At 40.9% G+C, this 16,662-nt stretch overlaps 1 protein-coding gene across 1 annotated transcript in view; it reads right to left on the reverse strand.

Moving 5' to 3' along the window:
* LOC110175781 (adhesion G protein-coupled receptor A3) overlaps positions 1-16,662 on the reverse strand; it is an 820,856-nt gene that overhangs the window by 737,153 nt on the left and 67,041 nt on the right. Inside the window, exon 2 of the mRNA XM_055162785.1 lies at positions 26-97. Coding sequence (XP_055018760.1) covers positions 26-97 — 72 coding nt within the window. The remainder of the gene's footprint in view (positions 1-25; positions 98-16,662) is intronic.

Genomic DNA, 16,662 nt, shown 5'->3' on the forward strand with positions numbered 1-16,662 from the left:
TCAAAAACATGTGAAAAATACTCACAGTCTCTCCAGTGCCCCCAGACCCAGGAAGGAGCCATTTCTCAACAGCGTGATCTTGTTATTGCTCAAGTTCCTGTTTGGGGCAAAGACATGACAAAAAACATGATTAAAAACATAGAATCGAGAAGCAATTTTTACAAACATGACAAAAATAGCAGTGCTGGAAATGACTGGGATGCCTGATAAATTGTCGCTACTTTGACTGTCAACATGTGAGAGCGAGATAAGGATTAGGGCGTGATGAGATTGCAGCTGTAAATTTCTCATTCTCTCTGGCGTGTTCCGTGTTGTTTATGGCTGTTTGCCGTAATGATGCAGAATGAGTAATGAGCGGGAATTGAACCGGCAACCTTCGGAGTCGTAAATAAATGCTAAACTTGCTTCTCCACAATTGCCCTTACAACATTTAATTTCATTTGAATGCACGTCCATAATAAACTCTGCTGTTTCAGTAGTTTTTTTTGGCAGTTGCAGAGAGTGCGCTGCCTCCGGTGGACAATGTCATTTCAAGTACAATGTGACATCACACAGGACTTGTCTGATCACAGCAGGGAGTACAGACATTTAATGGTGCGTTCGTTTACTCCTCAGACTTGGTGTTTTGAGGGCTTTTTCTAGATATGTACCGTATTTTCCGGGCTATTAGACGCGCTCTTAAACCTCCAACACCATCAAAAAACGACTGCACACCCCACAATCCAGAGCGCCCCATACATGAATCCACTCGGGTGTCCCAGCACGAATTCAGTAAACTACAATGCCGCACCACCCGCAGCGCACGCAAACACTCACAGAGCAGACACACTCACTTCACGCCGACAAGGAACGGAGCGGAGGAACGAACCGAAAAAGCGAGTGCAATGTGCCGCTTCTAGACACGACTGAACAACTGAGTCACTGCGAACACGCCGACAATCCAGCGGTCCCAGACAGCACCCTCCCTACACGCCACAACTGAACAAAGCCCAGAGTCACTGTGAACGCCACAAACAAAGTCCCACTGACCCATCCAACTGTTGTGTTTCGTTTAAAGTCCGGTGCGGATTATTTGTGAAAAAAGTTCGAAAATAGACCATTTAATGACAGTGCGACTTATAATCCAGAGCGTCTAATAGCCCGGAAAATACGGTACTGACACGCTCCTTTTACTTGGACGGTGGAATTTCAGGGTATCCCCAGGCTTGACTTCCCAAATTTAAGACTTTTTAAAGACCTTTTTAAGACCACTAAAATGAAAATTAAGACCGACATTGCACCCATTATGCAGGCAAAAAACATCCAATTCTAATAATGACCAACCAACTACGGTACTTTATCCAGAATCTAAGAGGCGCTGTAGATTAAACCTACACTCCCCCATGGTCCATCCAACGTCTTCCTCCACTCTACTGATTGTTTACTCATGGCTGCCGGCTCCTGAAACCAAAGTATTTTCCTCCCCCCCATCTAACATTGCACGGCAGCCTGATTGAGTACACAAAAAAAATAGGCTAAAGAGATGTAAGACCTTTGTGAAAAAAATAAGACTTGGGCGACATAATTTAAGACTATTTAAGATCTTAATTTAGGAACATGAAATTTAAGACTTTTTAAAGACTTTTAAGACCCCGTGGCTACTCTGAACTTGGAAGAACTCGGAGAACTCAGAGAAGACCAAGCAAGGTATTCCGAGATAGAACCCAAGACACTTTTACATATGAACTGTTTTCATTGTGTTTGGACACTTTGGTGGTTTAAATGACAATTGCACTCACTCGTATTACTGTAGTACCTTACTGCGTCTGTACCACTGCCTGGTAGTTGGTGTCGCCCATGTTTTTAGCCCATTTCCTGTTAACTAACGAATTTAAATGATCGATTACCACACAACACCAATGCTTTGACTTCACTAATATACAAAATTATACTATTTATACTGAATTCTTCCTCAAGGCTGTGTAGCTGTGTCACGAAGAAACAAGAGAGGACCCTGCACGTCAGTTGTTTAATGTAACAAAACCAAAAACTAGAAGAAACCAAATCCAAAAGTCCAAAAAATAGAAACTACAACAGATATGATACTGACAAAGACAATGGACCAACAAAGGGCAGGGGAGAACACAGGGTATATATGGGTCTGGGTTGCATTTTTTAAAAACCTGACCTGTATCGTTCAGTCTGTCATTAAAAGATCAGATACAGGTCGCATAGGGGCGAAAAAAATCAGATTTGGGTCACTTCAGGCTGCAGTCTGCACGTAGCCTAACACACCAACTTGTTTACACTTTCTGTTTGTTAGCTATTTCTATTGAACTGCACTAAGTGGGAGCTGTGCCTGAGCAATATTAGCATTCCGGCCACTGTCGGGTGCTTTCACACTCTCAGCGTCCAGACTATCACCATTGTTTTCCTGAGAATGGAGTTATAAACGGGAGATAAATTACGTCTAAACCCCCCGTTCCTGTTCAAAGAAGGGTTGTCTTTCCTAACAAAAATTTCCTCCTTCACTCCCCTTCACGTCTTCACTCTAACAAACCTTTGTCCAGTTGACAGAATTGAATTTTTGTTTTCCTATGAATCATACCTGGACGACTGAGGGATTTCACAGGCACCGTTAGACCAAGTTACAGGTTAAAGTGGTTCAAAAACATGTTTTAGATTCTCTAGATCAGGGGTCATCTGTTTTTTTTGTCTGGGGGTCACATTATTGCTCCTGACTGTAAGACCGTAAAACAGAATTGTTTGACCCTGATGACGCAGATTATATTCTTTGAAAACCGCCACACTTTCTTTACATATCAGACAAACTGCACAGTCCTTCCACAGAACAGAAAAGTAATCGGTCGTCCACTGTTCTTTGAAAACTCTGCACTCTCTGTCAACTTTTCGTACTTTAACACAAGCCATTTTGCCATCCTTAACTGCACTACAGAACTCTGCGTGGCGTTGACTGTCACTGTTTGATCTCGAGTTTGTCAGGTGATGAAAATTCGGCAGCAAATGAAAATATGTCATATAATAATTTAAACGTAAATATAAATACTTCATATATATATTTTTAATTGAAAAAAATCTACAAAATACGAGATGCAGATGTGTTAGAAGAAAAGTAATTAAAAAAAAGGCCATGACAACTTTTGAGGATTGCCTCATAGGGCCAGTTCAAGTTGTCAGGGGCAGAGGGGCTGGGGGCCGGTCAATGAGATGTGGAGGGCTGGAGTTGGCCCGCGGGCCTTAGTTTGATGATCACTGCTCTCGATTAAAATATAGATTAGATTAGAAAATATAGATTAAAATAAATAAGACGTATTCAAATAGTTTGTCCTTTTAATTTGTAAACACAAACTCACAGTTATCATAAAAGTTGCTTAGAAAGTCCATAAAAAAAAACTTGAAAACACAAAATTGGTCAATTTCCAGAAAACTTCATGCAGCTTGAACAACCTCTAAAACATCTCCTTTTTCTCCCAAAGTCTTTCCTAAATGCTGGGTTCTAATCGAGGTTATCTGAAACTATTTTTACCATGTTTGGGGTTTTTTCAGGGTATTTTGAGCAACAAAATATATCTAATCGAACAAACGTAAAAATATGTCCAATGGCACTGTGTAACATTCCAGGCAATAACATTTCCATGGAGACACGCTCGGTTGTTTGTAGTAATGATCCGGGCCTGTCCCCCTCCTCCTGGTCTGTGTCAAAATATTGGCTTCATATTAGAAAAGCTGAATGGATTGTACGGTCAGCACTTTTCAAGCATGCATCGCTCACAGTAGCACTGCAAACAGATCAATAGAGGGCGCCACAGGGATAATGCACTGCTAGATTGATATTCACATGGCTTCTTTCTGCGTACAATTTATGCTGTTTGGGTTTTGGATGAAATATTGGCTGCGCAGAGCTAAATAAAGCCGTGTTCATACCTCCTGTCAGCTGGCATTTCTGTCGCTCAGTTACAATTTGCTAGTTCTGCCCATAAACTCTATAAAAAATTGGAATTAGAGAGTGTGAGTCCAGTCAAATAAAGCTCATTGACGCCTGAAGTTATAGGGGAACTGATTTACTGACAAAGTAGCAACATAAAAACAACAGAATCATATAAAGCGCGTTAATATGAAAATTGTAAGACCAAACAAAGGAGCCTGACAGCAGCAGTTTGTCATTTTTCAATACAAAGTGAATTGGAGGCGAAGTTGAGCTGGAAGCGTGCCCATGTTCACTTCCTATATGGAACGTGGCAGCTAGAAACTTAGTTATATCCATTTATATTTGCCCATTTATGGTTTTGCCTCCAAAGCAATAATTTCTCAAGTTACTTATATAAATGCACTCTCTCTCCTGTCGTAAAAGTAACAAACCTTCGAGACCCAAGTCAGTAGATTATTCATAAATGACAAAATAAAGGTGGATTTGACCGTTATTGAACATTAATGAGGATATTTTATTGTTGACTGAGTGATTGTGTCTCTCAGAACAATTAGTATTACTCAAGTTTTAAACAATGAAAAACAGTCATTGAAGCAGCAATAAAAGGATCCATAAGTCACTTATTTGGACATTAAATGTAGCCCATTTCTTTTTTCTTTTCAACATTCAATTGAACCAGCAACACTGGATCAAAATAATCAATAAAATATTTACAAAAATATTAGAAATGATACAAAACATGTCTTAACATTTCAGTATTTCTAATGAGATAGGTGTAGCATGTTCCAGTGTGGGCTGCAGGAGGAGAGCGCAGCAGCAGATCAGTGTCAGAACTGTATATTACAGACCTACATGCAGATTGTGACAAGGCGATCCAAAAAAAATATCTCTTGCGACCCACCTGAGGGTCACGACCCAGTCTTTAAGAAACAAAGGTATAAAGCGCAGAGTTATTTTGCCACATTTTAAGTTTTAAATGTTTTTTTTTTTTGTTTTTTTTTAACCTGATGTTAGTTACCAGACAAGCAGGTGGTGCACTCCCAACCAAAAAGTTACTTGCAACTTGATTTGTTACTTGATTTCAATTAAATTCAAGCAATTTATAAATTTGTTTTAATGGCTCTGTTAACTTCCTTATATAACTCATTCTACTGTTGTACTTGCATTCGAAACTGATACTGGAAAACTGAAAGATACTGGGATTGGCTATCTGTACCAATACTGAACATTTTGATGGATTCAGAGGTATTGGTTCAGGCGTTATCCCATTTTGGTCTTTAAACTGGTGTAATGAGATGATTTTACTGGACCACTCGTTATAGTTTTCAAAGCTGTTCTGTAGTTACTTTAAATTATAAGCAACGCCTACTAAACACATTTGAATTTTTTTTTATTTTTGAAATCATACTCCATTAGTGTTTAAAAGAAATATATCCTACAGGTTTAGATCTTGCACCAAGTTACATTTCAGAACTTTTAACCTCGTACAGACCCTCCTGCAGCCTTAGATCCTCAGACAGGTCCTTGTGGCTGTTCCAAAGTCCAGACTCCGGACGAAGGTGATGGAGTCTTTTCAGTCTGGGCGTCTCGGCTTTGGAACAACCTGCCTGAGGAGATAAGGCTCGCACCATCAGTATCATCTTTTAAATCACTTCTTAAAGGTCAGTTTTATCGGTTGGCCTTCCTTTAACTGGTTTTACCTATTTCTTTTTAATTATTTATTGTAATTAATTAGATTGTTTGTATCATTGCCTGTTTTTTTATGCTTCCTGTTTGCTATTTTTATGCTTTTTTTTTATTGTTCACTGATTTATTTATGTATATTATTATCTATATTTTCAGTCTTTGCCCTTGTATCGGTTGGTATCGTGTATTGGCAGTATCGACATTGGTATCAGAACAAAACTGACCCATTACAACCCAATTTGAAACAATGAAACTTTTCTCTGTGTGGGACAAATGAAGGTTTTCCTGAATGATCTTGTAGTTTTCTCCGCAAACTCGAGCTTCCCTCACTTCCCCGAAACACGCACAAGAGTCTAATCCTCCAGCTAGCTACTCCCGTCCATGAACCCCGGTGTACACAGCCCTAATCACCGAGGCTTACTCATTCATTACACTGTTCTGTGCACTTCATTCATGTGCCTGTGGTTTTGTTAATTCTCCGCTGGTTGAAATGGAGGAGCATGGACGATTTGGCAGCAGAAAGTGGAGAGAGGGTCCAGGAGTCGTGCTGAGGGTAACCATTGGCACACAGTTACACAGCCCGGCTCTTGTCACGTTCAGCTGCGAGCCAAGGGACCCTAGGACCTAAAGAGAGCAGCCAAAACACACTCCCATACACACACGCACGACTGGATTTATCACGGATTATTTGGGATAAATTCATTTCTTTCCAACTGTTGCACGGTGATGGGGCGAGGAGATTGGTGTGAGACTTGAGAAACCAGAGAGTGAATTATCTTGAAGGTGCACCGTGTCACTTTTCGGTTCGGTTGTGGCCTGCTTGTTTCTGTGGAGGTGTCGTCGCTCTGCCTGGAATGTTCCACTGTATGATATTAACTCTTTCCCCCGTGAAGACGACATTTGACGACCCCACTTGTATCCTTCATGACGTGTTTTGGCACCTCCGCTGTATCGCTAAAGACGTGATTTGAGTAGAAAAAACGAAACCAGTAGAAACAGTTCTTCCAAGATGAGATGTATGACAGAATTGCCAAAGCAACAAACGTTTATGCGGAGAAAGTAGCCAAGATGACAAATACTGGACACTCACTGACGGGGAAGAGTTTTATTATTATATTATTATATTATATATAAGTTAAATGGAAAAAATGAATCAGGTACAAACAGGTGTACACTTGGCTATATTGTATCTGGTGATATGAAATCTGTTTAAATACTTTGACAAATATATTTTTACATTTATTTTTTTAATGAATATAGTGCTCAGAACAGGCATATATCAGATGCTGAATGTAGTTTTTTCGATTTTGCACCTGACCAGGTAAACTCTCATTTTCATTGAGCTGTTATAAACCTGTAAATGAGATGAATTTCAAACAACATAAATGAAGAGTTCAGAGTCTAAGGTTTAAAGAGATACCAAATATGTCTGTGTTTCAATAAAGTTCATGAGTGTAAAAATCATTTATAATCACTTGGGGAAGTCTGTTTTCTTTTAATGCAGTTATGCTCTATGGGTAGACCTAGTCATGTATGTATGGGTTGTTCCTAGTGGGCGTCTAAGGGGGAAAGAGTTAAACAGATCTACCTGACATTTATGGTTTTATTGTTCAAATATACCTTAAAAAACCAGGCATTCTGACTGTGAGCGGCGTCACGTCTCCACAGATCTGACCTGTAACATGGTTTGGTTTAGGGATGCCCTGATACCACTTTTTTGAAAACCGATACAAGTATAATAATTTTCTGGTACTTGCCGATATCTGAGTCCTGATACTGATACTTTAAGCCCCACCCACATGAACATTACACTGAGTGCCTTTACATGCGTCTGTAACCCGGTTATTATTCATATCCCGGTTATGGCAGTATTAGGGATACTGTGTATACATGCACATACTCACATCCCTGTATACAAGATCAAATGTAGTATCCCGGTTTCTTGACATAATCTTACAAATGAGCATGAGCAAAAATTATATATTTAATAAGCCAGGAAAAATACAAACAACCATGATATTATAATGTGTTTAATGCAGATCTGTGCACATTTGTTTACGTTTTAGAGAAACAAAATTTGGTCACCTATGGTCATGAGCTCTGGGTAATGACCGAAAGGACAAGATCATGGATACAAGTTTCCTCCACAGGGTCTCTGGGTGCTCCCTTAGAAATAGGGTGAGGAGCTCAGTCACACGGGAGGAGCTCAAAGAAGAGCCGCTGCTCCTCCACATCGAGAAGAGCCAGTTGCATCTGTTCCGGATGCCTCCTGGACGCCTCCCTCAGGAGGTGTTCCGGGCATGTCCCACTGGGAGGAGGCCCTGGGGAAGACCCAGGACACACTGGAGGGACTATGTCTCTCGGCTGGTCTGGGAACGCCTCAGGATCCCCCAGAGGAACTGGAGGAAGTGTGTGTGAAGAGGGAAGTCTGGGAGGCCATGCTCAGACTATTGCCCCCGCGACCCGGCCCCGGATAAGTGGAAGAAAATGGCTGGATAGAAACAAAACTTAAAACTACATGGCTCATTTGAATATAAGTGCTGATAAAAACAGCTCGCTCCTTGTGCGTTGATGCGGTCAACTTATGTCGAACTAAGGCTACGTCTATATGATGACCGTCTGAACAGAAGATGCAAAAGTGGCATCGCGTCTTCACTTTTTATTCTGCGTTTAGACGAGCGTTTTCAGGAGGAAATCTGCGTGCATACGGTGAGGCAAAAGTGTGTGTAGAATTCGATTGTGTATGCATGCCATCTGACATGTTTGTGTGTACTGTATGTATGTGATGTAAACGCGTACGCGACCTGAGCAGATCTGATCAGAGTTTTGCGTCTTGGGCAGTGTAGACAGAAACGCTACGGCGGAGCGTATTCAACTGTTCCACTCTGGAGGGTGGTTTCAGATTTTCACGTTTTTAAGCCCCAAAAACACAATCAACGTCTAAACGTCTTCTGATAAAATATTTTGTCATTTATACCCGCAAGCGTTCTCGTGTAAACAGGCCCTAGGAAGCAAAGATATGCAGAATTCATAAAAAGTTGTCAATGAAAATCAGCAAATACCTCCTGCACATTTTAGTTCTCCAGATATATTTTGTTAAGTTTTGGGCGCTCCAAACAAGGTGCAGAGGGACTGATTACTGCACCTGCTACATACATTCATGTTTGACCATTATACGCCCTGTGTGGGTTTGTTTAGTTGGCCCCCCTTTACCGCGGCATCGTAAAAACAACACATTTAATAAGAAACAGTAACTCAAATCACAGCGCTGGAAACTAATAAAAACAATGTGCCATATTTCAACCGAGTCTTACAAAAACATGAGTGCTATCTTCTGATGTGTGTGTGTGTGTGTGTGTGTGTGCAGGGAGTTTCAAGCTTTCAGCACTTGGAAAACACAATTAAAATAAATGAAAGAGTTTGGTTAAATCACTGCGTTACATGCTGGTTTTGTCAAATTAGCATAAACAAATTTTCTGTTAAAATCATGTAAGGAATATAAAAACTTTCTATTTTCTAATCTGTGTTATAATGTTATTTCCTCATCACAAACAGACCTGGAGTTGGGTTTCGTTTCATTCGCACAGGTTTAACACACAAATCCTGTGTATTTAAGACAATCTGTTCCAACTTGTGAAATTATGTGGTGATAGAGGACATGCTCCACTGTGTTTTTAAACTCCATGCACCTTCACAAAAAGAATTAGGATGATTTTAGCCCTGGGATTGCATATCTCTATTGAACTAAAAGTAGAGGTAGCTGTTAACTAAACTAAACTAGCTTTGGAGATGTAGACAGACTAATAAATCAAGATTACCATATTTTTCAGACTATAAAGCGCACATAATATCCTTTAATTTTCTCAAAAATCGACAGTGTACCTTATGTATTAATTCTGGTTGTGTTTACTGATCTTGAACCAATTTTATGTTGTACATGGCGCTCAGAAATCTGTCAAAATGTTTTAATATGACTTTGGTAAATTAGGAAGCCGCACCGCTTGATGGATTGTCGGAGCATTATGGCGACTGTAGTCAGGAGCCTCGTGGAGTCTGAGTAAAGGGTATAAAAGTATAGTTCTGAATCAACTCAACACAAACTGCCGCCATTGCCTTGTTGCCTTTATCACAGAAAAAAACACTCATATTCCACTGAATCGTGTCCTTTAGTCCGACAGAAGCTGAACCACATCAGCGCACAAGGAGCGAGCTGTTCTTTTCAGTGCTTATAGTTTATGCAAATGAGACATGTGACTTTAAGTTTTGTTTCTGTAAAACGTAAACACATGTGCGCAAAGCTGCATTAAACACATTATTACTCAATGTATATTTGAGTCGTCCTCGTGGAAATAAAAAAAATAACAAACTTAAATTATCCACCCATATTCGCATTCATAAAACACATTCATCAAGAGAGGGAGGAAATGCCGGGCGAATTACACCACGATCTGCCAATAGATCGTGGACGCCTGGGCTAAGGTCTCAAGTGTCATCCATTTGTTTTGCTTAATGCTCCTTATAACCCAGTGCGCCTTATGTATGAAAATAGATGAGAGAATTCAACATTATTGATATTACGCCTTATAGTCTGAAAAATACAGTACTCAAGCATGTGGCTCAGAGAATAAACTTTAAAACAACTCTGCTTGTGCACATGTCTCTCCATGGCCTAGAACCAAAATACATCTCCAAAATGTTAGTGCCATATGAACCATCTCGCACTCTGAGGCCTTCAGGGACCGGCCTCCTGCTGGTGCCCAGAGTCACGACTAAACACGGAGGGTCAGAGTTTCAGATTCATGCAGCTCAAACCTGGAACAGTCTGGAACTCTACTTTGACTCTGTGCTGTTTAGCTGCATACGCCTGAAAGGTTTGCATTTTTCATTCCACACTCTCCTCTCTCATTTAATGTCTCTCTCTTTTTAATTTTATGATGATTATTTATGATTTGATTTGTTTGTATTGTGATTTTAATGTATTTCTTATTCTGTAAAGCACTTTGAATTACTTTGTGTACGAACTGTGCCATACAAATAAACTTGCCTTGTGAGAATGAACAAAACACAACTCCAGGTACCTTTCTGACGAGATAACAACATTCTTCAAGATGACACCATTACTGCATAACTTTTCTGTTGGAGGCCCTGCTTGTCTCCATGAAGATGTTATTGCAGTGCCTGGAAAGTTCCTTAGTACGACACTGAAATGATCTATCTCCATGGAGACAAAGATGTAACGGCACAACCAAGTCAAAGGTAAGATCTGTGAAGAGGCAGTGTCACGGTAAGAATGCATGTTTTTACAGCCGTGACGGTAAAGCAGGTAACAACAAGAACAACTAGTAGTCAAATGCGCACTTCCTGATCAGCTGACAAACAAAATAAATTATAATTAGACACAGACAGAACACAGCAGACTTATTTTAACCCCAAAAGCTGCTAAAATATATGTAATTCAGCACAAATAAGACAAATTTGGCTCAATATCATGAGAAAAAATTGAATACAGGCTCTTTAAGTACTTGTTAGTTAAATTGCAGAACTTTCCTCTAGTCAAATCACAGTATTAAAGCCACAAACTGAGCTCCCCTCTCCCTATATTCCCATCTGCAGCAGGGCCATATATTCTTTGCGCAGCTAGAGAAGCGCTCCCACTGCGACTTGTTAGACATTGTAAAGGCTTTTTTAGCATTGGCTCTTTGGCTGTCCACATTTCAGACCGGGGGATCAGCTCCTCGCTCCACGCAAGCTAATCACCTCCAGCACAGAGAACAGGAGCAGCTCAGAGGAGGAACCAGCAAAAACACAAATAGTACAGGACAAGGCCAGAGCTTCAGCCCCGAAAGAATGAGGAGGTAACAGGGGAGAGAGTTTATAGAAGAAAGGATTGAGAGGTGAATTGAAATGAAATGAAAATCTCAGTTTGAATGGTTTTGATCGAGGGCTCGCCATCTGTGTTACTCACGGGAGGTGTTATTGTTTTGCATAGAACTCGACTTCACTATAAAAAGATAAAAGATACATACTACTATATACATAAAACATGAAGTCATAGGATACCTGAATATCGTCAACAGGGCAGGTTCACAAAGTGGAGTCAGCAAAGACCACAGATGTGTCCCCAACAAGTCAAAAATACTGCATTTGGTATATTTTCTTTCAAAAACATTCTCATTGGAATCTTCCACAGTATGACATTTGTTACGGCCCCATGCCTTAGTTGTAATATTTCTGCAGAGTTCTCTTGATTCCTGCTGCAGGAGTCCTGGTCTGTGATTGGTGGGGCAAGTCGACGCCCACCTCACCTGCAGCCACCTCCCCCTAGGCTGCTGGCCTTGGTGGCCAGTATGCCATTTTTGTTTTGTGTTTGTGTGTAGTTTAGTTTAGTTTTGTGCCTTTTTTTGATTTGGTCAGTCGATTCTGTTTGTGGGTTTATGTGGTTTTAATTTGGGGAACTTGTGTTTTGGTTTGGTGTGTGTCCCTAAGTTTTATCACTCGTTTTTTTGTAAGCCTGTGTGACCCCTTTTGTGGCACAAAACTCTTGTTTATTCTGTTGTTCTGTTTCTTAGTTTAGGTTGTTTTCTGTATATTTTTTGTGTTTTGTTAATTTACCTTTACATTCCTGTTAATTAAACATTACTTAATTTATTCCATTTTACATCTTGGTTTTATTTTTGTTACTTCCCTCACCCCAAACGAGCTGGGTCGTAACAACATTAAAGGGCTCACGTTACATTTTTCAATCTATGTTATAATGGTGTAGTGTATATCTAGATGCTGGCCAAAAAGGAATAAAAAGGTTCTTGTAGGCTAGGTCAGAAGAAGAGGATCGGCTCTGGGAGGTGCGTGACACAATAATACAGAGGCAGTGATTTTGATTTAGTGGCTGCTGCCGTATATTAACATACAAACAAACAAACAAAACAAAAAAAAACTGTATTCATCAGTATTGATCAGTTATCAAGCTTGATACTAGTAGTAGTTTAGGTACATTGAAATAGTGAAAGGTGGTTTCAACATTAAACAGATTTTCTTATAATAGATGTGTAACCATTTAAACAGTTTAGAATAGTTGGAGTCCAGTGATTTTTCCTCCCAGCGCATTTACTGCAACGGCAAAGTGTCACTAATCCGCGTTCCAGGAAGTAGTATTGGATAATGAGTCCAGAATTATGACGGGTTTTTTTTTGGAATCGTCGTTAGAGCGTGAAAAAAACAGTTGTGGAAGCGAATAGTGAGATGGAAACAGGGTGAGGAGCGACGGGCTGTACAAGCCTCTTACCAGACAGTGGTCACCAACCTGTAGATCGCGATCAACAGTTCGATCTTTGCCGTGTCTCCGGTAGATCACCAGCTTAATTCAACAATTTGTGATACTAGATGTGCATTGAAAGTGAGCGCTTACTTTGGTTTTAACTTATCTGCGTGAGGTGGTCTTTTCACACACAAAAAAATCATCAGATCCAAGCACAGAAACTGACTGACTGATAGGCACCTCAAAGATTGTTTCAGTTTAGCTGTTAGGAAATTCAGACTCAGCCATCACCCTGAGTTTGATAATAATTAACCCTTCGATATACTGTTAATGTTGTTTAGTGGTCAAATTTGCACTGTTTTGGCTGCTTTCGCTGCATTTGGTTTGCATTTTGTTTGTATCGCAGTTGCACATTTTTTCTTGCGGAGAGTGTTTTAGTCCCCGTTCTGTAATGAGTGTTCCTTAAGTTACAAGATTGCAAAAATAAAGCTGTCTGGAACTATAAACATGATCACTTTTTTCGTTGTTGTTATTTACGTTCATGTTGGTAGATCTTGCTCTTTTCTCGGACCAAGCACGTAGATCTTTGTCTGAAAAAGGTTGGTGACCACTGCCGCAGAAGGATGATGGTAATGATGATGATGATGATATGGTTCACGTAGGTTCAGGGCTGTTCTAGCTCGCCATCGAAGGGGGTTTGTACCCAGTAGGGCACACCTGGCCAATCCCACTTTGCGATCGTTGCGCTGCTAGAACACGTCTTCCGCGGTGGTAAGAGACCTCTGTACAGCAGTCCTGTGGCTCCTCTCCCCAACTCCCGAATGATGGAGAGCAATAATCCAGTTAAAGGTTGTATAGAGGATTTTCCAAGGAACGAGAAATCCAACGACTGTTTGTCCTTTTTCAAATGTTGCGCATGCGTGAAACCACCCCCCCTCCCCTACAGCTCCCTACGTAGAAACGCCTCCTCTCCCGCCTCCTCCTTACGCCAGAAACAGGTTTGTTTCTAGAAAACTAAGTACTCATCGCTGCACATGACTTGTAAACAACTAACTACAGTGTTGGTTAGACAAGGCGGAGAAGTGAAGAGCGGGGGGAGGGGGTGCGCGGACATTTTCGTGCACGGAGAAGAAGTGAGGAGCAGGGGAAGAGCGGGGAGTGGAGCAGAGAGGGGTGCAAATGAACTAGCTACTACTACAACACGCAGCAGCAAGCGGACTCTTTCTTTGCATTGAAAATTACTGTTTCAGACATAGTTTATCGCATTCGTGTCCTGAAAAACGTTTGTCTAGCTCTTGGAAATAAAGTACGTTTTCATAATAAGCAGAAGTCTTTAGACCCTTCGTCTGCTTCAGTCGCGCCATCGCTGGAATGAATCTATCAAGAATCACCTTAGTTTGGCTTCACTGCTTTTCCCCTTGTCTTCTTCTTTCAGCGACCTCAAAAACGGACTTTCTTTTGCAGCTAACTGCTCCTGGATTCTTGTCGCCATTGCAACAAACTTTGTGCTAACTGCGAGGAAGAAAAAAAAGTCGCTAAGAACTGTTGCGTTGGTGGAGTAAACAGCGTCTGAGTCTTGCAGTCGTGACGTACGTTGCACACGTGCAGCAGATCAGAAACAGTCAGTAGCACAATAACCACGTCGTTTATTAATGTTTGGTCCAATTGTTATTCTTTGATCTATTGACAATTTGCACCAAGTGCCTTGGATTTTTTGCATCTTTAAACGGTTTACCATTGCTGACATAGTTATAATAGTAATTGATCAAATTAAGCCACACGGCCGAGAGGGAGTACGTCTCTAAACAGCGCGCAGTGGTTCGAGAAACAGGTGAGAAGGACTCCAACATGGCGGCCACACCAAGTGAATCTGAATTGAGGTTTACATGGAAAATCGGCTTTATTTAATTTCACTCAAAGTTGGGTCGGGAAGAGTTCTGATAGGACAGGGAAATGAACGTATTTACCTCGACCGGAAGAAAACACTTCTCTCATCTCGGACACAAACATGATCCAAACTTTTTTCACAGTAGTTCCAATGATAATTAAGCAGAAGCTCGAGAGTTCTATCCTCACGCTTTACGTCTGTCAGCCATCTCTTAATAAAATGTAAAGTTTGATGGGTCCGAACAACTTTTTACTGTTCTGTGCCTCAGCTTTGTTCTACTCCTGCTTCAAATGTTCCACTTGAGTTTGATCTGCACAGCGTCTCTCTCTGTGTACCGTCCTTGTTCAAACCTTTCCGCTACCTCTTTGAAAAGGTTACTGATTTTATGTTTTCTGCCATCCACTCTTTTCACTATTTGCGTCATCGCGTCAGAAGGGCGACCCAACGAGCATGAGCTGAACAACTGGAATTATTTTTAAGAAGAATAAAAGTTTATGATGTTTATGAGGAATAAATTCATTTTGCTTTAAAATCGGAATAAACCACCCACTTGCTACTACTACTATCATCATTTTCATTTGGAATCAAGTGTTTACATGGACTTTGTAAGGTGGAATTTATTTTTATTCAGGAATTAAAGCTCTCATGTAAATGTGGCAATTCTTGTTTCCTCATCACAGACAAACCCAAAGTTGTGTTTCGTTTCATTCACACGTTTAACTTGCAAACCCTGCATATTTCGGCTGAGTTCGTCTCTCAAACGGAGAACGCTCTGTTGCCCTTTGTGATGTCATTTGGTGATATAGAAAGTGCTCCAATGTGTTTTTAAACTTCAAACACCTTCACTAGAATCATTTTCCTTTAGCCAGTCTCTACTAAACAAAAGATAAAAAGGTACTTGTTGAATTGAGAACTACCGCTTCATGACATCACAAAGTGGAACAGAGCATTTTGAGCTTTAGAGATGTAGACAATCTAATAATAAAGAGTTACCGTCTTTTCCGGGCTATTAGGCGCTCTGGATTATAAGGCGCACTTGTCAGTAAATGGTCTATTTTCAAACTTTTTTCACAAATAAACCGCACCGGACTTTAAACGAAACACAGCAGTTGGATGGGTCAGTGGGACTTTGTTTGGCGCGTTCACGGTGACTCTGGGCTTTGTTCAGTTGTGGCGTGTAGGGAGGGTGTTGTCTGGGACCGCTGGATTGTCGGCGTGTTCGCAGTGACTCAGTTGTTCAGTCGTGGCTCAGACTGGCACATTGGACTCGCTTTTTCGGTTCGTTCCTCCGTTCCGTTCCTCGTCGGCGTGGAGTGATGAGTGGTGGCTGCGGGTGTTTTTGTCACGGTCTGCGGCTTTGTAGTTTACTGAAGTCGTGCTTGGACACCTGAGTGGATTCGTGCATAGGGCGCTCTGGATTGCAGGGCGCGCGATCGTTTTTGATGGGGTTGGAGGCTTAAGATCGTGCCTAATAGCCTGGAAAATATAGTACTCAAAGATGTGCGAGTGAAACAAAACACAACTCAGGTATGTTTTTGAGGAGGTAACGGCATTATAACAGGACTAAAAGCTCAAAAGAGTCAAATCTGTGTAATATGGGACCTTTAACCTTCGTGCAAAAAGGAAAGAGTAAAGAAAGAGCACCGCAGTTCTTTGAAGCTCCCAAATTTTGTCAGGCCAAGTCCTTCTTCAGACATGAAAGGTGAAGTTTTGCACCTGTCAGTCACAAGTCACCTGACCCACATTGTGATCAGTCCCAATGAAAGAAAACGTTTTTGATCACTGTTGAATGTTGAATGGGATCTTCAGTACAGAGCAGGTGTTCACTTTGTTTTAAAATGGTGCATTGATTTACCACAGACAGCCAGAAGCTTTAAATTTAACATCCACATGGAGACAAGCGAG

This window comes from Boleophthalmus pectinirostris, unplaced genomic scaffold, assembly GCF_026225935.1.
Source record: "Boleophthalmus pectinirostris isolate CB_2022bp ecotype Guang Dong unplaced genomic scaffold, ASM2622593v1 HiC_scaffold_5, whole genome shotgun sequence".
Lineage (NCBI taxonomy): Eukaryota > Metazoa > Chordata > Actinopteri > Gobiiformes > Gobiidae > Boleophthalmus > Boleophthalmus pectinirostris.